This window comes from Strix uralensis, chromosome 3, assembly GCF_047716275.1.
Source record: "Strix uralensis isolate ZFMK-TIS-50842 chromosome 3, bStrUra1, whole genome shotgun sequence".
Classification (NCBI taxonomy): Eukaryota; Metazoa; Chordata; class Aves; order Strigiformes; family Strigidae; genus Strix; species Strix uralensis.
Genome location: NC_133974.1, coordinates 1,397,096 through 1,418,111, shown reverse-complemented (window position 1 = coordinate 1,418,111; position 21,016 = coordinate 1,397,096). Strand labels below are relative to the sequence as shown.

Genomic DNA, 21,016 nt, shown 5'->3' with positions numbered 1-21,016 from the left:
CTCCAGCCACCCCCCCCCTCCCCCCCAAAGCCAGGCCTTGGGGACACTTGTGGGTGACACCATCACTGGTGGCCTCTCCCTCTCGGGGAAACTGAGGCACAGAGCAGCAACGCACCTTCGGGGGGGGGGCGGGGCTTGGCTGCAGCCCCCCCTCATTTTGGGGGGGGGGGGGGGGGGGGGAGCTGGGGTTTGGGGGTGAACCCTGTTTGTCCCTGCTGAGGGTATGGGGGGTCCTGCAGGGGGGAGCGAGGCCTTGGGGGGGGTGTGAGAGGGGGAACAGGGTCCCTGTCACAGTCCATGTTTCACACGTGCCCACTTGCACACGTGTGTGCACACATCTGGGGGCACCATGCGTGGACATGCGTGTGCACGCGGGCAGACATGTCCTCACGTGGGCACAGACACGCACCCACCTGCACGTGTGTCCTCACTCGTGCACACACATGTGGAGACGTGAACACACGTGCACAGGCATCCTCACTCATGCACATGTGTGCACATGTGCACATAGACCCGCACACATGTGCGTGTGCATCCAATTCTTGCACACGTGCACACACACGTGCACGTGCATCCTCTCTCTTGCACACGTGTGTGGAGACATGAACACATATGCATGTGCATCCTTATCTGTGCACATATGTGCACACACATCCTCACTCTTGCACACGTGCACAGACAGGAAGACACGTGCACACACATCCTCACTCTCGCACAAATGCATATGCACACATGCAGGTGCATCCTCTTGCACATGTGCACAGACATAAACACACATGCATGCACATCCTCACACTTGCACACCTGTGTAGACATGAACACACATGCACGTGCATCCTCACTCATGCACAAGCATGCGCACGTGCATACAGATCCGCTCACATGTGCACATGCATCCTCACTCTTGCACACGCATGTAGACGTGAACACATGTGCACATACATCCTTACTTGTGCACACGTGTGCACATGCATCCTCTTGCACACATGCAGACACTCCCATGTGCACGCTCATCCTCACTCTTGCACACACATGCATGTGCATCCTCTCTTTTGCACATGCATGTAGACAAGAACACACATGCACACACGTCCTTACTCGTGCACACGTGTGCACACACGCCCACAGACCTGCACACACGTGCATGCGCATCCTCACTCTTGCACACAATTGCACACGCATGCAGACATGCACACACATGCACATGCATCCTCACTCTTACACATGTGTGTAGAGACATGCACACATGTGCACACACATCCTCACTCTCACACACACATGCAGACGCACACGTGCATGCGCATCCTCGCTCTTGCATACACATGTAGACATGCACACATGTGCACATGCATCCTCACTCATGCATACGTGTGCATACGCACACACAGACCTGCACATGTGCACACACATCCTCACTCTCGCAGACACACACACGTGCACGCACATCCTCACTCGTGCACACGTGTGCACACACACACCTGCATGCATGTTCATGTGCGTCCTCGGTCTTACACACATGTGCACTGACTGGCACACATATGCACACCCATCCTCACTCTCGCACACATGTGCACATGCATCCTTACTCGTGCACATGCATGCACAGACATGCACACACGTGCACACGCATCCTTGCTCTTGCACACACGTGCACAGACATGCACACATGTGCACGCACATCCTCTTGCACACACGTGTGCAACACGCTCCCCCCCCCCCTCACACCCCGCCACCAGCAGCAGGTTGGCTGGGGGTTTGTTCCCCCCCCCCGCCCCCCCTCCCCAGTATCCCCAGTTCAGGAGCCGCCTGTCCCCACTACAACTTTATTGTGCCGGGAGTACATGGGGGGGGACACAGCACGGGGGGGGGGTGACGGGGGGGACACGGGCACAAACCAGCTGCACCCCATCCCGCGGGGACCCCCCACCCCGGGGCCCAGCCCCTCACACTGGGGGGGTGCCCTGGGGGCCCCCCCCGGCCCCATCCTGCGAGGCTCAGCCTCACACCCCCGCGGGGAACGCTCGGGACGGGGGGGGGGGGCAGCAGTGGGGACCCCCCCTGCCCCCCCATGCCCATGGCCAGGCTGGCAGCAGGGGGGGGGTCACTGTCCTGGGGGGCCGGGGGGGCCCGGTAGTCCGGGGGGGCCTCGCAAACCGGGGTCTCCTTTGGGCCCAGTGGGGCCAGCCTGGCCCGCAGCCCCGGGGGGGCCGGGGAGCCCCGCTTCGCCCTGGGGGCCGGGGGGGCCCACTGGCCCCTGCACCCCAGTGGGTCCCGGGGGGCCGGGGTCTCCCTTGGGCCCCCCCTGACCCCGGGAGCCGGATGGCCCGAAGCTGCCCTTGGCACCCTTGAGGCCCGGGAAGCCCTTGAAGCCCAGGGGACCCCTTTCTCCTGGGGGGCCGGGGGGCCCGGGGGGGCCGGGGGGGCCCTGGGGTCCCGGCGAGCCCAGGTCGCCCACGTCGCCCTTCTCTCCATCGATTCCTGGGGGGCCCTTGACGCCCACGTCGCCCTTGAGGCCGCGGGGGCCCGGAAGGCCCGGCATGCCTGGGGGGAGAAGGGGGGTCAGTGGGGTGGGGACGACACACAGCACCCCAAAGCGGGGAGAGAGGGAGATGCCCCAGCCCACAGACCTTGCTAAAACCGGGATCGGCTGAGCCTGGCTCCCCCAGCGCTGCAGATCTTACTAAGACTGGGATCAGCTGAGCCCAGCTCCCCCAGCCCTGCAGCCCTCGCTAAAACCAGGATCAGCTGAGCCTGGCTCCCCCAGCCCTGCAGATCTTACTAAGACTGGGATCAGCTAAGCCTGGCTCCCCAAGCCCCGCAGCCCTCACTAAGGTCAGGACCAGCTGAGCCTGGTTTCCCCAGCCCCACAAGCCCTCACTAAGACTGGGATCAGCTGAGGTTGGCTCCCCAAGCCCTGCAGATCTTACTAAGACTAGGATCAGCTGAGCCCAGCTCCCCCAGCCCCGCAGCCCTCACTAAGGCCAGGACCAGCTGAGCTCGGTTTCCCCAGCCCTGCAGCCCTTGCTAGGACCAGGATCAGATGGAAATATCCTGAGGCCCCCCAAGCCACCGGGGCCCTCATCCTGGGGCAGCTGTACCCTCTCCACCAGGGCCAGTAAGCAGGCTCACTGGCCCCAGTACGCGAGACAGCAGTGCTGGAAGGCCATGGGTCACCTCCCCACTGTCCCCGTCCCCCCACGCAGGGATGGCTCTGCAAGCCGAGTCCACATAGGTCCCTCCTCAGGCCTCTTCCACATCCATGGGCTGGTATCCGGGGCCTTCTTGCTCATCCCAACACCACCTTGGCCTCAGTGATGGCAGTTTGGGTCCTCCACCACCACCCCTGCGTGCAGGACGCTCCCGAGTGAGCCCAGATCCCACCGTGAAGACAAAAAACCAAAACCAAATCAGCCGCCCAACGCGCCTGACCCCAACCCCATCCCCATGCAACACTGGGACCTCACCTCGTAAGACGGTGACGTTCTTCAGCATCTCCCCGTGCCGGACGTCCACCACCTTCATCTCCTCCATGACCATGGACAGGTTACGGATGTCAAAATCCAGCCGGGCGCTGAGGAGGCTGTAGCGTTCCCGCAGCAGGTCCGTGGTGCCCTGGACCAGGCTGAGGGATTTATTCAGGTAGTAGAGCTCCTCGGCGTGGGTGTGGAAGCCCAGGGTGCAGGAGAGCCGCACGTCATCCAGGTAGCGCAACATGCTGTGGACGTGGCTGTCAGTGGCGTTGATGTTGGCGAAGATGGTGCCGATCTCAATCTCATGCGACGTCATGCGGCCTTCCAAGGTCTCGAAACGCTCGGCTGTGCGGTTCTGCGTGTACCTGGCGTGGTAGCGCAAGTCGTTGACGTTCTCCTCGTGGTCATCCAAGAAGGAGGAGATGTTGTCCAGCTGCAGCTGCAGCCCCATCACCTGCAGCACCAGGTCATGCATGTTCTCCGAGTTCTGGCCGACCTGCCGAGCCGCGGCGCCCACGCTGCTTTGGATGCTCTTCACCACCTCGCTGGTCTTGGAGGAGGTGGCTCGCAGCCCACCGAAGAGGCGGGTGTAGTTCTGCCACTCGCTGACGATCTTCTGCAGCGTCAACGTCTCCTCGTCCGTCTTCCTCTGGATGACCTGGATCCAGTCAGAGGTTTGCCCCAAGGTGAAGTTCATCTGCTGCATGGCCGCTCGGACATCGTAGCGCTCTTGGGCCAAGCCCTTGAGAGAGTTGTCTAGTTGGGAGGTGACCACTTGCCAACCCCCAACCTGGGCCAGGAACTGCCCCAAGCTTTCGTTGACCTGCCGGATGGAGAAGGAGCAGTTGTCCACCTCGCTGGTGATCTTGTTGCTGGTGGACGAGAGCTGCTCGTGTGTCTGGGAGGTGCGGTCGAGCAGGATTTCTTGAACCAAAAGCATCTTCTGGATCTCCTCCAGCTCGCCCTGTAGCTTGGTGAGCTCCTGGCCCAGCTGTCCTGGCTCGTGGCACAGGGAGCAGTTCCCTGAGGTCTTCTCATCTAAACGAAGGGCAAGAAGAGGGGGGTCTGTTACCCCACCCTGTGTGTCCCCCGCCCCGAGCCCGGAGACCCTCCCGCTGAGGACCAGAGTGGAAGAAGGAGCCTCTGTCTTTGCAGAGCCTGGAGATGGGCCCCATGGAGCCACGGCTGGGACAACCCTGATGCCACCAGCGCCCACCCTCACCCTCCTCCTGCCGCCTCTGCGCACCACATCCTCCAAAAAAAGCCCAACCCGTCGTCCCTCCCCAAAATCTGGGGAGATAAGTGGGGGTTTGGCCCCGAGGGAGCCCCAGAACCTCAGCCGGAGGGTGCCGAAGCCTGGAGAAGACCTCCAGGTCCAGTTGCAAACCACTCACCCAACCCCTGGAGGTCCTCCTGGATGGACACGATCTTCTTCTCATAATAGGTCTGGGCTGAGCTGATATCCTTGGAGATGGAGTCAACTTTCTTGAACACTGCGGAGGAAATTTGGGGGGGGGGGGGGGGGGAGGGGGACAGTCAGGGGAGGTGGGCAGACACCAGGATGTGATTGTCCTCCACGCCTTTCCTCTGGGCTCCTGCCCTGGCAAGGAGGGTGGCCAGGGCTTGAAGAGCCAGGCTGGGTGGCTAGTGGGTGTCCTGGGGAGCTTTTGGGTTCAGGGCTTGGTGATGGTTTTATAAAACATCTCCTGGGGGCCAGCCCCCAGCAGCACAATGACCCTCTGCTGAGCCTGGGAGGCTGTTTCTTGCCAGTGGAGGTGATGGGGTGGCAACCTCCAGGCTCTGGGGTGGTTCTTGAGGTCCCCGGGGGAGGTAAGGCCATCGCCAAGCGAGGTGGCATCACGCGCGAGCATCCCAGGGGCAAGTCAGGGGGAGCTGGGTGCTCCTCTCCATGCTTGGGTGCTGAAGGGGCTTTGGATTCAGGGCCTGGTAGCCTCGAGGGGCTGCCCTGAGGAGGGCAGGAGAGAAGGAAGGAGGGAGGGCAGGAGGAAAGGCAGGAGGGAGGGCAGGAGGGAGGGCAGGAGGGAGGGCAGGAGGGAAGTCAGGAGGGAAGTCAGGAGGGAGGGCAGGAGGAAAGGCAGGAGGAAGGGCAGGAGGAAAGACAGGAGGAAAGGCAGGAGGAAGGGCAGGAGGGAGGGCAGGAGGGAAGGCAGGAGGAAAGGCAGGAGGAAGGGCAGGAGCCCGACCTCCCAGCCCTGCCCGTGCTCACCCAGGGCAGCCAGCACGGTCACGGCCACGATGAGGAGGATGGAGAAGACGTAGAGGACCCTGACGGCCGTCTGGAGGGAGAGGTTCTTCTGGCACCGGCTGCAGCTGCTCCGTGCCCTGCCTGAGCGCGGAGAGAGAAGGATCAGGCCCCGCCGCACCCCCTGCCCCCCCCGGGGGGGGATCGTCCTTACCGCTCGGTCGGGAGCTGAAGGTCGGCATCTCCTCTTCCTCCCCTCCCGCCGGCTCGGCTTCTGAAAGCCAACACAGGAGGGACCTGAGCTGCCTGCCCTGCCGGGGCCCTGCCTGCTGCCTGCCCTCTCCTGCTCCCAGCCCCGTGGGTGCCGTCGAGCCCTGGGGACACCCGCCAGGCCCCCGCCTCCCGCTGCCACCCGCAGCTGGCCGAAGCCCGGTGGCACCAGCCCGTGGGGACACGTCTCCTCCGTTCCACCGCCCACTGCTGCTGCTGCGGGACTCGGCCGGGACCTTCGCACTCCCAAGACCGTAAACTTGGGGAAATTTGGTTGAATTTGGCCAAAAAGTGGCTGATGAGGGGAAAAGTGACAGCTCCTGGCTCCCAGCCCCGGGGGGACTTTGTGGCTTCCCAGTCTCTTCGTGCAAAAAAAGGCAAATAAAACCCACGTGTCGCCCCAGTCCGGACCCTGGGGGGCAAGTTGGGGCTCAGCACTGCTCCCCGACCCCGAAGGAGCCTGGGGGTCCCTCCCTGGCTCCCCAAAGCTCCCCAAGAGCTGTGCCATGCCCGAGAGCCCCCCACAGCCCCCACCAGCCCAGCCCCCCCCCCTTGCCCGGGGCCTCCCCAACCTCCTCGCCCGGCAGAAGGAGGGTTTCCAGTCGGGGGGTGCCGCAGGGGGGCTGCAGGCACGGCTGGAGTGACCACGGCACCAGCATCCCCGGCTTTATACAGCCCGGCCCCCCCCTCTACGCAAAGGCGGGCGAGGGGGGGGGCTCGCTGGGTTGGGGGGCGGCGGCGATTCCCTCCGTCCTCCCTGGCATGGTCCTTGGCTTTTCTGCGCCCTAAATTTCACTTTTCTGCCCCATGGAGTCAACAAGTGGTGGGCTCTGAGCAAGCAGGGGGAAGCCCTAGAACACCCCCCAAACACCCACTTCAGCTCCTCTTGCCCCCCCACCCCGGTGTGGGAGTCCCCGACTATGGCTGAAGCCTGTTCACCCCCCCGGGCGTGGGGAGATGCTGCCCGTGGGGAGCAGGGATGTAGTGGGATTCGGGGGGGTGCATCCACCCGGTGCCGGCTGCCCCCCAGCTCCGCTACCCGCTTCGGCACAGCCGTCCCCCCCTGTCCCCTGTGCCACCAGCCCCGCTCCCCTCCCCAGGGCTCCAATCCCCGCCCCCCCCCGAGCTGCCCCCCACTCACCTCTCATAGCCCCCCAAGTTGGGGGGCCGTGGGTGCAATCCTGCACCACCCCAGGCCTCACCGCCCTGGTTCCCGCATCCGCCCCGGCACGTCTCTTCCCGGCGAGCCTCAGCGAGCGGCCAGCATGGCCGGGGCTGCTCCCCCCACCCCCTACAACCCCCACACCAGCCTTTGCCCCCCCCCCCTCCGCTCCCAAAACTTCCTGGGGAGCCTTCAAAAGCCACCACGGTGGCGGAGCATCCCCATGGCTGCCCGCTCGCCCATGGCCTTGGCCCACGCGGGATGGGGACGGGGGACGAGGGACGGCAGAGCCCGGCCAGGCTGGACGCCGGCCACCGAAAGGCGAGGCGCTGGGATATGTGCTGGAGAAGAAAGGCTGGTCCCGCGCCCGCCCTCCTTCCCTCCAGCCCTAATGACTAACAAATGTCCGACCGACGCCGTGCTGTGCCGTGCCGTGCCGTGCCGTGCCGTGCCGTGCTGTGCCGTGCCGTGCTGTGCCGGCCTCGCTTGGCCGTGTTTGGGGGGGTCTGGGGAAGGGGGGGCCCTGGTGCAAGGGCAGTGGGGCTCAGGAGTCTGGCTTAGGGAGATGGAGGGGCTGGGGGTCAGGCTTGGGGGTTTGGGCACATGCATCTGGGGTGGGGAGATGGGGCTGAGGTCCTGGGTCTGAGCCCTGGATGTGGGGCAGGGAGATGGGGCTGGGGTCCTTGGTCTCGCCCCTGGATGTGGGGTGGGGAGGTGGGTCTGGGGTCTGGGCTCTGACCCCTGGATATGGGGTGGGGAGATGGGGACATGGGGAGATGGGTCTGGGGTCCAGCCCCCGGGTCTGGGGCAGGGAGATGGGTCTGGGGTCCTGAGTCTGGGCCCTGGATGTGGGGCAGGGACATGGGGACACAGGGAGATGGGTCTGGGGTCCAGGCTCTGGCCTCTGGATGTGGGTCAGGGAGATGGGTCTGGGGTCCTGAGTCTGGGCCCTGGATGTGGGGCAGGGACATGGGGAGATGGGGGCACAGGGAGATGGGTCTGGGGTCTGGCCCCTGGATGTGGGGCGGGGTATGGGGTCTGGGGTCCTGGGTCTGGCCCCTGGATGGGGGTCAGGGTGCTGGCTCTGGGGTCTGGCCCCCTGGATGTGGGGCAGGGACACGGGGTGCTGTGCTTTGGGGTCCTGGCTGGGCCGCAGGGCGCTGTAGTTTGGCTCCCGGCTTCTGGTCCCAGTTCAGAGCCACGGGACTTGGGGGTCCCGTGGGGGTCGGGGGGGTGTCCTTGCTGAGACCCCCTCCCCACCGAGGCTTTTGTGTCGGGCTGCTGCTGCCCTCTGCTGAGACCTGGCCGGGCTCCCGGGCAGCCTTCCTCCCCGCACGGCCTCCCTCCTCCTCCTCCTCCTCCGGCCACCTCTGGGACATGGCGGGGGGGGTCTCCAGCCACCCAAACCTCCGCTGCTCCTGCAGCAGCCCCCCTGCCTGGCCCAGCCCCTCTCATCTGGGTTATATTAGTTGATTTTCTGTAATATTCCCCATACCAGCACCTGCCTCCCCCCTCCTCCCTCAGACGTCGCTCCTGGACATCACCATCTTGTTTCGTGTCCCGGAGCCTCCCCCTCACCCCCCTGGCCATTTCTAGCAGCATTTTTGGGGTCCCTCTTGCTCTTTCCCCAGACTTTCCCCACTACCTCGTACCAGAGAACACACCAACACTGATCACAATAATTTTTTAATCGCCAGACACCCTTAAGTGATGCTTTTGCAGTGGTTGTGACCTTCCACGCCCCAGCCCACGGCATCTTCGGGGGATTCCTGAGGCGACAGCCGGAGGATGCTCTCTGGAAGCTGAATTCTTCCCACCATCCTCATCCTCAGCGGCTGCAGTTTGCTGCTCTCCCTCAGCTTCTTCGGGCCGTCCCTGATGACTCACGGCTGGTGGAGCCACTCCAGAGATGTCCCAGCTCGGCTGATCCCGGCTTCCTTGGGCTGCAGCTATTTTAATCGCCGCCTTGCGACCGGAGTCACCGCCCGGCTAAACCCTCGTGCTAAATCAGCAGCACGGTCGTTCTCTTGCGTCCGCGCTGACTCAGCATTTGGGCTGCAGACTCACCGCAGAAGCACTAAATATACTTTTGTTGGGGTGGCGGATGGGTCACTGCCACAAATCCCCGGGCTACCAGCCCCTGGGCTACCTGCCGTGCCCTGGGTCCTGCTCTCAAGTGCAGCTCGTCGTTTAGGGGACCCCAAGTGAGCCCACAGCATGTTGGGGGGGCTGCCCCACACCACCTCCTGTTAAACACCCCCGAGCACCCCACTTTGCTGCTCCTCTGGCTTCAACCAGCTTATGGACCAGAGCGCGGGGTGCCCGGGGTCTGTGCTTGTGGTCGCCCCCCCATCCCCTTCATCATTTGGTGTAACAGTTGACCTTGATCTGAAGGGTCTTTTCCAACCTAAATAATTCTACAATTTCTACAATTTTAAGTAGCAGAGGGGCTCGGAGAGCTACAACCTGAGAGCCATCAGGAGATGGGGGCAGCTACAGCCCCACAACCCTTTGAAGAGCCACGAGGAGCCTCAGGAGGTCACCTGGAGGTCGCTAATGGGGGTTGAGACTTGGCTGTTGGACACCGCTGGCTCCTCTCTCCCCGCCCCCCGCCCCGCCCCGCTCCCAAAGGCTGCAGAGCCTCAAGATGTGACTCCCTGGTGTTGTGGGTGAGCCCCCGCGGGCAGCGGAGGAGGAGGAGCAGAAATGACCTTGGCACTGTACTGCGATAACTAAAGCATCCCTCTGTTATCAGCGCTGTTCTCAGCTCAAATCCAAACCACAAGCTGCTATGAAGAATTTAACTCTATCCCAGCCAAACCCAGGACAGAAAGGAAGAAGAAAAGCAAGAAAACATGGGTTGAGATAAAAAACATTTATTAAATGAAGCAGAAGTGGCAAAAAAAGGGAAAGAAAATAAAACAAAGCAAGTGATGCCAAGGCCATCTTCCCCCCAGTCCCAAGCAAAAGCTGGCCCAGCTCCCCCAAGCCCCACAGGCCTGGGGTTGGCACCACCATCCCAGTGCTCCCAGCACTGTTGGGGCCACAGCTGGGAGAGCCCAGCATCGTGCTGGCTGCTATGAAAAAAACCCAACTCCACCCCAGTCAAACCCAGTACACCCAGCAAGTCTTCCCTCCCTGTCCCTGAACACCGTAGGAAGAAGAGGTTGCGCATTGCTTAGTCGTGCCTAAAACTACCTAAAAGCCCCTTCAGTTCTGCCTAAAACTCTCCTAGTCCTGCCTAAAAGCCCACTAATCCTGCCTAAAATCCCCCTAGTCCTGCCTAAAAGCCCACTAGTCCTCCCTAAAATCTCCCAGTCTTGCCTAAAACTCCCCCAGCAAGCCCAGCACACCCCTTTTCTCCCCACACCACGACACACAACACACAGACAGTGACCTCATGGAGGATTTTGGGGGGCTACGGCCACGGAACATCCTCCGGGCAATCCCTCAGCAGCGCAGCTTTGGTCCACTGCTTGTAGCCAGGCCTGGCCTCCTCCAGCTGGCTGAGCCAGGGGAGGACATTGTCATCGGGGCTGACACATCCCCACCGCATCTCCAAGGGGAAGCCAAAAATAATTTGGTAGGGGCGTAGCGCCGCTCCCTGCGCCCTGACGGACCTGATCGCCGCCAGCAGCAAGGGCAGCATCGTTGCCCACTTCTTGCCGGCCCCCCAGGCCAGTCGCTGCAGGGCTGCGGTGGCCGGTGTCGCCTGGCCGGGCTGCGGGATGTCCCACAGGGACTCCAGGCCGGACGTCGCCATCACCACGGCATCCCGGAGGAAGGGGGGCACAGGCGGCAGATGGATGGTGCGAGGGGTCCCGTAGCGCCCAAAAACCTGGCTGAAGAGCATCGTGGCCGCATCATCCACCATCTCCTTCCCGAGCGGGAAGGCTTCCACCCACCCCGAGAACTCGTCCTCCACCACCAAGAGGGAGCGCAGCCCCTCCGCGGTTTCGGGGAGGCCGCTGATGTAGCCCAGCTGGAGCTGCGCCCACGGCCCCTCTTCCCGCTGCGGCAGCACCCTGCCCACTCTCTCCCTGCCTGCAGCACAGTTCAGGCAGTTCTGCACCCAACGGGCCACCTGCTCGCTGTCCCCTTCCCAGGATGCGACCTGACGCACCCTCGCCAGGGTCCCCTCCACCCCCTCGTGTGACCAGCTGTGACACTGGGCAATTATTTCTTGCTTCTCATGCTTCGAAGGCTCCCACATCTGCTGCTTGCCCACAGCCCTACCAGACATCGCCTTGGCCCTCCTGCTCACTTTCTGCTTCCACTCCATCTCCTTCAGGTCCCTCTTGTCCCCTCCCACATGCCTGACGTGCAGCACCCCTGGGTTGGTGCGGACCCACTGCAGGATGCTCGCCCACAGACCCTTGCAGGGGCTTGCCCGCTGTCCCCACTCCCACTCGTGCTGCCGAATCTGCAGCGTTTCCACCAAGGACCGGCACCCTGTGTACCAATAAAGGGGTGAGGAGGGGTGGTGATCGTACAGGAGCTGCTTCAGAACCGCCAGCTCCGCGCCCGGCACTGAGCCACCCTCCAATGCCCCCAATACCCACTGCTCCTCCAAGTTGGCCGCGGCGAAGCCGACGCAGCAAGTCTTCTCGCTGGCCGTGAACCACACGTTGGCCTTGGAGATGTGGGAAGGCAGGAGCTGGAGGGAGGGAGCGATGAGAACCGGGGTGCTGGGGGGCTCAGGGTGGGATGCCTTTGCCATCTCCCCTTCGTTCACCAGCAGCAGAGTCCACTGCTGCAGGTTCGGCCCGCAGGACCCCAACACTTCCCCCCACAGGAGATACTTCCAAGGGGAATGGGGCAGCTGGATGACAATGGGGGCCGGCCCCGTGAGGGGCTCGAAGGCCTGCACGGCCCAAACCGCCGCCAGACACCCCTTCTCCTCCGGCATGTAGGAGGCCTCGTGGTCCTTCAGGATGCAGGATCTGTGTCCCACTGGGACCAGTTGACCTTCCTCATCCTCCTGCAGCAAGGCGGCTCCAATCGCCTCTTCACCAGGCATCAACCTGATGACGAAGGGCTGGGATTTATCGGGGAATCGCAGGATGGGCGCAGCCATGACGGCCTGTTTCAGCCTGTCCAGCGCCTGCTCCTGCTCCAGTCCCCATTGCCACCCACCATGCTTCGTGGTGAGGCGGTGGAGCGGCCGGGCCAACTCCCAGAAGCAGGGAATGTGATCCTGCAAGGAGACAAACTTCCCGAGCAGTGAGCGGAGGCCACGGACGGTCTTTGGGCTGGGTGCTCTGAGGACACTCTCCAGCTTGCTGGCCTTGATACCTCGCCCCTTGGCCCCAATTGTCATCCCCAGGTAGTCCACCTTGGGCCGGACGAGCTGCGCCTTCTCAAACTTGGCTTTAAAGCCTGTATTTTGGATCAGCTTCAGGACTCTCCTCGTTCGGGCTTCGGTCTCATTTTGGCTTCTCCCAGCGATGAGGATGTCATCGACGTAGGAAATAACCCAAGGTTCATCTTCTGGGGGCAGCTGGGACAACATCTTAGCCACCCGCTGGTGCACGATGGGGTCCGTGCTGTGGAAGCCCTGGGGCAGGCGGGTGAAGAGGTACTGCCGGCCACGGAAGGTGAAGGCAAACCTGGCTCTGGAGCTGGTGGTCAAGGGGATGGCAAAGGCGCAGTTGGAGAGATCCACCATCGAGAAATACCTGCTCTTGGGGCTGAGGGTTGAGACGAGCTTGATCCCATCCAGGACCACCGGAGGCACCACCATGGGGGTGACCTTGTTGAGAGCTTTGCAGTTCAGCGTCAGGCGCCACGTCTTCCCGTCACGCTTTCGGGTGAGTTTTAAAGGGATGTTGGAGGAAGAGCTGCCTTCCACCACCACGCCGTCAGCCAGCAGGACCCGCAGGGCGTCTGCCACTGCGTCTTCTTTCTCTTTTGAAAGCCGGTCTTGCTGCTGGAAGGGTGCTGGGGGCCCGTTCACCTTCACCGTCCCGGACACCAGCCCGCAGTCCAGCTCATATTGCGCCCACACATCCGGGAATTCCTCCCTCCACCACTCATCATTCCTAACCTCTTCCCTGCTGAGTTGGTGGAACAGCCCTATAAAATGAGGAAAACCTTCCTCCTCCTCCTCCTCCTCCTCTTCCGAGTCCTCCCAGAACTGCTCGTTTCCAAACGGCTCCAGCACAGAGGGGAGGTGCTCATTGTCCTCGTACACGGTCCCATTGCTGGAGACGTGGTGGTACGTGACCAGGTTCTGCAGGTTCACCGTGGTGGCATCCGCATGGGTGACCCAGAAAGCGCCCACCTGTTTGAGGACACCCACTCTGGCTCTTGCCTCCCCCTGCTCCCACCAGTCACCCTCGTTGCCCATCTCTGGGGGGTACATCCCAGTTTCTGTCTGCAGAATCACCTCCACCAGCCTGCCCGCCAGGTCTCTCGTGGACCTCCCTTCCCACCTCGCCATGTCCTCTCCCAGGCGATGAAGCTTCTCCCACACTTGCCTCCTCCGCTCCTCCCCAGCCCTTCCCTCTGCTGAAGGCGGGTTAAAGTCCTGCCCATCCCCTCGAGGGATGGTGGCAGCATCCTCCTCCTCCACCCACAACCCCACACTCCGGGCCGAGCAGGTGCTCCTCCCCTCCTCATCCCCGTTCCCAACGATCGGCTCATCCCAACCATCTCCCCCGCAGCGTGAGACCACGCTGTGGACCTTGAACGCTGTCATCGTGGTCACCTGCTTTTCCTGCTGGGCTTCTCCACCTTGGGTGGCATTTTGGCAGGTCCCCAGCTTCTCTGGCAGCCTCAGCTCCAGCTCGGCGCATCTCTCAGCAGCCTGTGCCTGCATCCCAGCGGCTCTCCGGCTCTCCTCGACTCCTTGGGAAGCCTGCGGCTGCTTGCTCCTATCCTTCAATCGTGCCATCTGCCACAAAAACCGCATGGGCCTGCTCAGCTGCCAGCCTTTACCGGGGCGCTGGATTCCACAGAACCTGGCAAACTCCTCTTTCTCCACCAAGACGGCATCTTCCACCCGGGGCTTGGAACCATTCTCCTGGATAAGCGTCCCCAAATCTGCCTCTTGGGAGGCTGGCGGTGGCGCGAAACCCCCCTTCCGCTTGTCCTTCCTGTTCCAGAAAGAGGTCATCGTCCCCAAAACCGCCAAGGAAAGCGGGTGTCACCCCGCCGGCCCCTCGCCTTCGCCTCCTGCCGCTGTGGCACGGGGTGGGGGTTTGTGGTCAGACCGAGGGTCTGTGGCTGCACCGGCAGGAGCGGCAGCAAAACGGTTACAAGGCTGCTCAGGGGCTGGGGAGGAAGAGGAAGCCGGGGGGAGGAAGAGGAAGGCTGGTCGGGCTTCTCTCAGGTGGAGGCTGGCGGCTAGGTCACGGCTGAGATGGCCCCACTCTGGAGATGATGTCCCCTCTTCCCTGGCGACGTCCTTGTGCGGCGGGGCTGCGGGGAGCAGAGCGGGGGGTGAAGCCCTGGAAAGGGCGGGGGGAGCCCTGGGAGTGTTGTGGGGGGAGCCCAGGGAGCACCCCCAGGGCCTGCACACCCTCCCACACACCACCCCCCCCCCCCAACCCCGTCCCCGTCCCCGTCCCCACGGCCATCATGGGCCTGGGCCGCCTCCCGCCCCGCCTGGGGCTGCCGGGGTGGGGGTGCAGGCAGAGGGGAGACCCCCCCCACCCCCGCCCCGGGGGCTCTGGGGACAGCACCCACCCGCGAGTCCCACCCGCGGCCCCGGGAGAACATGCACCGACACGTCCCCTTTGCAGCTCCGGGGGAGCTCGCACCCCCCTGCACACACGTGTCCCACCCGCGACCCCAGGGGCACACGCACCCCGGGGACCCCCCTGCACACGCGTGTCCCACCCACGCTCCTGGGAGAGCTCGCACCCCCGGGGACGCCCCAGCACACGCGTGTCCCACCCGCGACCCCATGAGGACACGCACCCCGGGGACCCCCCTGCACACGCGTGTCCCAGGAGAACATGCACCGACACGTCCCCTTTGCAGTTCCGGGGGAGCTCGCACCCCCCTGCACACGTGTCCCACCCGCGACCCCAGGTGAACACGCACCCCCGGGCACCCCCCTGTACACGCGTGTCCTACCCCCCCTCCCGGGGGCACCCGCACCCCCGGGGACCCCCAACACACGCGTGTCCCACCCACAGCCCGAGAGAACACGCACCCCCAGCCCCCCCCTGCACACGCGTGTCCCACCCGCGGCCCCAGGGTCACCCGCACCCCCGCGCACCCCCCGCGTGTCCAGTACCAGGTCCCGTCCCGCTCGGGCTCTCCGGGGAGGGGGCTCCTGTCCCGCGGGGCCGTGGGCTGCTCCCTCCTCCCGGCACGGCCCCGCCCCTTCGCTGGGCGCCAACCAGTTCCCCCAGTTCCCGAGGCGGTGTTTTTGCTACTGGGCCGGAATCCGCAGTCGGGAAGTTGTTTTATCGCCCCGGGGAGGGGGGGTGGGTGGGGTGGGGGCTGCGGTTTCAGGCTGTGGGGACCCCCCGGGCTCAGAGGGGGACACGGTGGGAGCGGGGAGGGGGACCCGTGCCTCAGTTTCCCCCGTGGCAGTGGGGGATGTTGCAGCTCGGGGTGGTGGGGGGAGATGGGGGGGTCCTGATACAGTAAAATTCACATTTGCTAGTGGCCACGGTTATTAACTGTGCCAGTAGCCATAGTTACCGCACATATGGGGACAATTAACGATTTTTGGAGCTTGATCGAGCGAGACTTTGAGGCGTGGCCAAGATTAACCTTAATGAACGATAAGAAATTCATCACGGATCGACTTTGATCTCCAACCCCTAGAAAATAATCAGAACGTCCTGGACCATGAAGAGAATGTCTGGGGTTGTGCTGAGGATGAGTTATGAGACAGCCTGGCAAAGGGACTGTTCGATTAATTAACTTGGCAATGAAACTAATTTTTGAGTGGCCGGCAAGTGAGCGACCGGCATTATAACACTAAAACCCACCCCCCAGGGCAAAAAGGCCCCTGCCCAGGTTAAAACCCTTCCCCTGGGCATGGGGAGCAGCAGAAGCATTATTTAAACCCCATTCTAATTGTATGTTAATCACTAAGCAATCAGGATCTAACAGGCAGGTTTGGAAAAGTGCTAATCTCTGAGTTTCGTGTCTAAAAGGAGCGTGAAAACCTGCTCTTGGGGTGTTTGGTTTGTGGGAAAGTCCCCCCAGGCCGGGATAAACACAATAATCTCCCCTGAGCCGGACAAGATCAGGTTATGGCAGGCCGGGCACGAAGCCACTTTTTGGCCATGAATCCACTTTTCAGACACAGATCCTCTTTTCAGACACAAATCCACTTTTTGCCCATGAATCTGAATCTACTTTTGAACTACGAATCCACTTTTCGGCCATGAATCTGCTTTTTGGCCACAAATCCACTTTTGAGACATGAATCCGCTTTTGGCCACAAATCCGCTTTTCAGCCACAAATCCACTTTTCAGCCACAAATCCATGTTTTGGCCAGGAATCCGAATCTGCCTTTTGGCCACAAATCCACTTTTCAGCCATGAATCTGCTTTCTGGACACAAATCCACTTTTAAGCCACAAATCCACTTTTTGGACACCAACCCATTTTTCAGCCATGAATCCAAATCTGCTCTTTGGCCACAAATCCACTTTTTGGCCATGAAGCCAGATCTGCTTTTGGCCACAAATCTGCTTTTTAGCCACGAATCCACTTTTCAGCCACAAATCCACTTTCTGGCCACAAATCCAATTTTCAGCCATGAATCTGAATCTGCTTTTCGGCCACGAATCTGCTTTTCAGCCATGAATCCACTTTTGGCCATGAATCCAAATCTGCTTTTTGGCCATGAACCCACTTTTCAGACACAAATCCACTTTTTGGCCTTGAATCCAGATCTGCTTTTCAGCCACGAATCCACTTTTTGGACACCAATCCACTTTCTGGCCATGAATCTAGTTTTCAGCCATGAATTCAAATCTGCTTTTGGCCATGCTACATGTTGGAAGCGTGAGAAAAGCAAACCAGTGAAAAATCTGTAAATCACACATTTCCTTGACACGGGGTGCCCAGAACAAACACGGGACGGGATGGAGGTCCGGTGATTTGTGTTTGTCGTGGCACCAAGGGGGAATGCGAAGGGAGGCAGAGGCTGCGCAGTCCCGTTCTTTCACTTCTCAAGGACGGTTTTTGCAGCAGCCTGTCGGCTTTATCTCTCATCCTCCCTCTTTTTCCTACAAAAACCAGCGCACCCCTCGCACCAAGGAATGTGATGTGTCATTACTCAAAAGTTAATGGCTTGACCACAGTCCCACCCACTCACACAGACATACTAAGAGAAATACCACCCCGAGTTTGTGTCTAACTCGGAGGGACAATAATCCGACACCAAATCAGAGGGACAGATCGATGGGTTTGTGCTCTCACCCCCCCCAGAAGCCTTTTGGTAAGATCTGGGCCCTTGGCTACGCCGAGAGATTACCTGGGAATTAAGTGTGTGGTTGCAATCGTCTTCTTTTTGTGTAGTGCTCCAGAGCCAACCTGCAGTTCGAGCACTTATCGCAGGCAATTTTAAAGAATCTGTAGATGTTCATAAAAAGAAACCACACTATTCATGAACCTGACGGCTTCTTTTGAATGCAACCAGACCTACAGCCTGGGGCTGTTCGTGGGCCTGGTGTCAGGCCTAGAGTCACAGCCATAACTACCATAACTATTAAGAGAGAAATCCAGCCACCCCCAGCCCCTCTGATCTCTGAGGATCAGCTAGAACGCAAGGGGATTCATCTCTTACCAAATTAATTCATTACCTTAAATGCAACAGGCCACACATCTGCTTTTCAGCCACAAATCCAGTTTTCAGCCACGAATCCACTTTTTGGACATAAATCCACTTTCTGGCCACGAATCTAGTTTTCAGCCATGAATCTGAATCTGCTTGTCGGCCACGAATTCACTTTCCAGCCACAAATCCATGTTTTGGCCAGGAATCTGAATCTGCCTTTTGGCCACAAATTCACACTTTTCGGCCACAAATCCACTTTTTGGCCACGAATCCGCTTTTCTGCCACAAATTCACTTTTCAGCCATGAATCTGAATCTGCTTTTTGGCCACGAATCCACTTTTTGGACACAGATCTTCTTTTCAGCCACAAATCCACTTTTCAGCCATGAATCTGTTTTCTGGACACAAATCCAATTTTAAGCCACAAATCCACTTTTTGGACACAAATTCACTTTTTGGCTGTGAATCCACTTTTCAGACACGAATCTGCTTTTGGCCACAAATCTGCTTTTCAGCCACAAATCCATTTTTTAGCCGTGAATCCACTTTTCAGCCACGAATCCGCTTTTTGGACACAAATCCACTTTCTGGCCACAAATCTAGTTTTCGGCCATGAATCTGAACCCGTTTTTGAGCCACGAATCCACTTTTCAGTCATGAATCCACTTTTTGGTCATGAATCCAAATCAGCTTTTTGGCCATGAATCCACTTTTTGGCCATGAATCCACTTCTTGGCCATGAATCCAAATCTGCTTTTTGGCCATGAATCCACTTTTTGGCCACGAATCCACTTTTCAGCCACGAATCCACTTTTTGGATCACACTTTTTTGGTGACCCACCTGTATTGCCTTGCCCTGATCTTGCTGACTCTCAGCGGGGAGACCCTGCTCCAGCACCCACCCACCTTTTGATCGGGGACCCCGTGAATATTCTCCCCGAGCAGAGTGGGGAAGGGACCCAACGGTGCAACGCTTGATAAAAGAGATATTGTTTGGTATAAGGTTGTGTGGGCACTTCAGGGCAATTGTTGGTAGAACAGGTAAATTCATATCCATTTGAGAGTGAGAAGTGGAGTATATGAAGTTCTAGATCAAAATGTTCTTTTTGGATAAAAATATGGGAGCTCAGCTGTCTAGAATGACTCCTCGCTCTCCTCTTGGGTGTATTACAAAATATTTGGAAAATCTGGAGGAGATCCATTAACAAGGGAACAGCTAATTGAATATTGTACTAAATGGTGGCCACTATATGAGTTGGAAGATGGGGAAAAAGAGCCCAAGAAGGGGTCATTGAAATATAACACTTTTTTGCAATTAATGTTCTTTTGTCGACGACAAATGCCATGAGGTACATTATGTTGATTTATTCTTTAATTTGAGAAATGATCATGAAACTCGAAAGAAATGTAAACTTTTGGGTTCTGATTTGAATGTCATGATGGTGATGGAAGATCAAGACACAGAGTCCCGTTGTTGTTCTGCCTGTAGTGTTGGGAAAAGGTGTTTAAAATTGAGTGATGAAGAGGAGGATGTACAGATGTTGGTGGCTCTGGGTAGTGAGGAAAATAATGCTGGAGGAGGGGATAGTTTTAGCCCTGTAGCAGGGAGAACTTGAGCACAGCAAAACCCTACGTTATTGGCTCCTCTTCGACAGGCTGCGGGTTTAGGGGAAAAAATGGTATTTGTCAAGGTACCATTTACTACTTTAATAAATGTAATGAGTTAATGAACGGGAAGGAATCAGCTGGATCATATAGAGAAAACCCAGGCAAAATGAATCATTCTTTTAGAATGATTATTGAAAATCACAATCCAGATTGGCAGGACATGCAAGTTTTATTAAATAGCTTGTTAACCCCAGAAGAAAAAAGAATAGTATTAGAGAAAGCTGAGGCAGAGAATGGGAAGGGTCGGTCCGGCATGTTTTATGCCCACCCAGGAACCTAATTGGGACCCCAATAAAGATGAGGGGAATGATGGTAAAACATCAGCAATTAATGTTATATGGAATTAAAAATGGAATTACTCGGCCAAAGAACCTTGCCAAATGAACTGGAGTAATTCAAGGAAAATCAGCAGAGCCCTCAGCCTTCTGAAAAAAACGTTATGTGTGGCGGGCAGAAAATGGGCTGATCTGGACCCGGAGAACAAGGGCGACAAGGGGGGTTCACTGCCTTGTCCGTAGGGCAATCGGCCCCGGACATCAGGCAAAAGTTACAGAAAGTGGATGGAGTTACTGGAATGACTCTCAGCTCACGGACATTGCATATCAGGTTTATAACAATTGAGAAGTGGAGGAGGCAAAGGTAACAGAGAAGGAGAAATGAAAAGACAGAAACCAGCTGCAGCTGTGGCAGCCACCCTTGCTGATGCCCACATTTCAGCTCGAGGTAGAGGATTTCCCAGAGGGCGAGGAAAAAGAGGGTGGGGGAGTAGGTGGGGGAATAGGACGTGGAAATAGGATCAGTCAGTACCCCCAGGAATTAATGAATGTGCCTTTTGTAGGGAGGAAGGGGAAGGAAGTGAAGGAATTGATGCCTCAAACACAGAAACCCCCAAGGACAAGCTGTGGCCTTTGTGATTAGGCCCAGGATCGCCGCCCCAGGGCTTATATCGCCAGACTCCTTAGATAAGCCTCAAAGAGGGGATCACTGGCTCCATTCTGTAGGCCTGACAGGATCTAGGCCTTGCTAATCCCCGTCTCCACTGTGTAAACCCCATACTCCCTGGTTCCCTTGTATAAACCTGGTAGGATGCAGGCCTTGGGCTTCACCACTGAAGGTGATAAAGGGCTGCTAAGAGGGGAGCATCCTGCCCCAGAAGGCATCAGAAGGTGGATGATTGCCCAAAAAAGCACACAAAATCAGCAAAAATCTGTGGAAACGGGGAGATGGCGACCACCGACTCAGCTGGGTAAGGGGGTTGGTGCCCCCTCAACGCACACACAGAACCCATGCTCTGCTTGGTCCTTGTCTCATGCAAACGAGTTCATGGAAAAGCCGCCTCTGTTGGTCTAGGATGTAAATCAGCCAATAAAATGAATTTAAAAGGCCACAGGAAACGTTGCTGGGTGTGCACCCCCCACCCCCCCACCCCCAAGATGACCAGACCTGAGACAACGCTGGAACCTGGGGTGGGGATCCTCATTCTTTGACTC

At 59.2% G+C, this 21,016-nt stretch overlaps 1 protein-coding gene across 2 annotated transcripts; it reads right to left on the bottom strand.

Annotated features, from left to right (window-relative positions):
• Window positions 1-1,809: 1,809 nt before the first annotated feature.
• Window positions 1,810-7,208, bottom strand: SCARA3 (scavenger receptor class A member 3). 2 transcript variants are annotated; one of them, XM_074861239.1, is made up of 6 exons: window positions 7,085-7,208; window positions 5,888-5,947; window positions 5,698-5,817; window positions 4,865-4,963; window positions 3,465-4,508; window positions 1,810-2,541 (listed from the first exon to the last, which is right to left on the bottom strand). In XM_074861239.1, the coding sequence occupies exons 1-6, from the start codon at window positions 7,089-7,091 to the stop codon at window positions 2,102-2,104; spliced, it is 1,770 nt and encodes a 589-aa protein (XP_074717340.1). In that variant the 5' UTR covers window positions 7,092-7,208; the 3' UTR covers window positions 1,810-2,101. The 2 variants fall into 2 exon arrangements, with proteins under 2 accessions (XP_074717340.1, XP_074717341.1); XM_074861240.1 differs by lacking the exon at window positions 5,888-5,947 and having other exon boundaries at window positions 7,085-7,168.
• Between the last annotated feature and the right edge of the window lie 13,808 nt (window positions 7,209-21,016).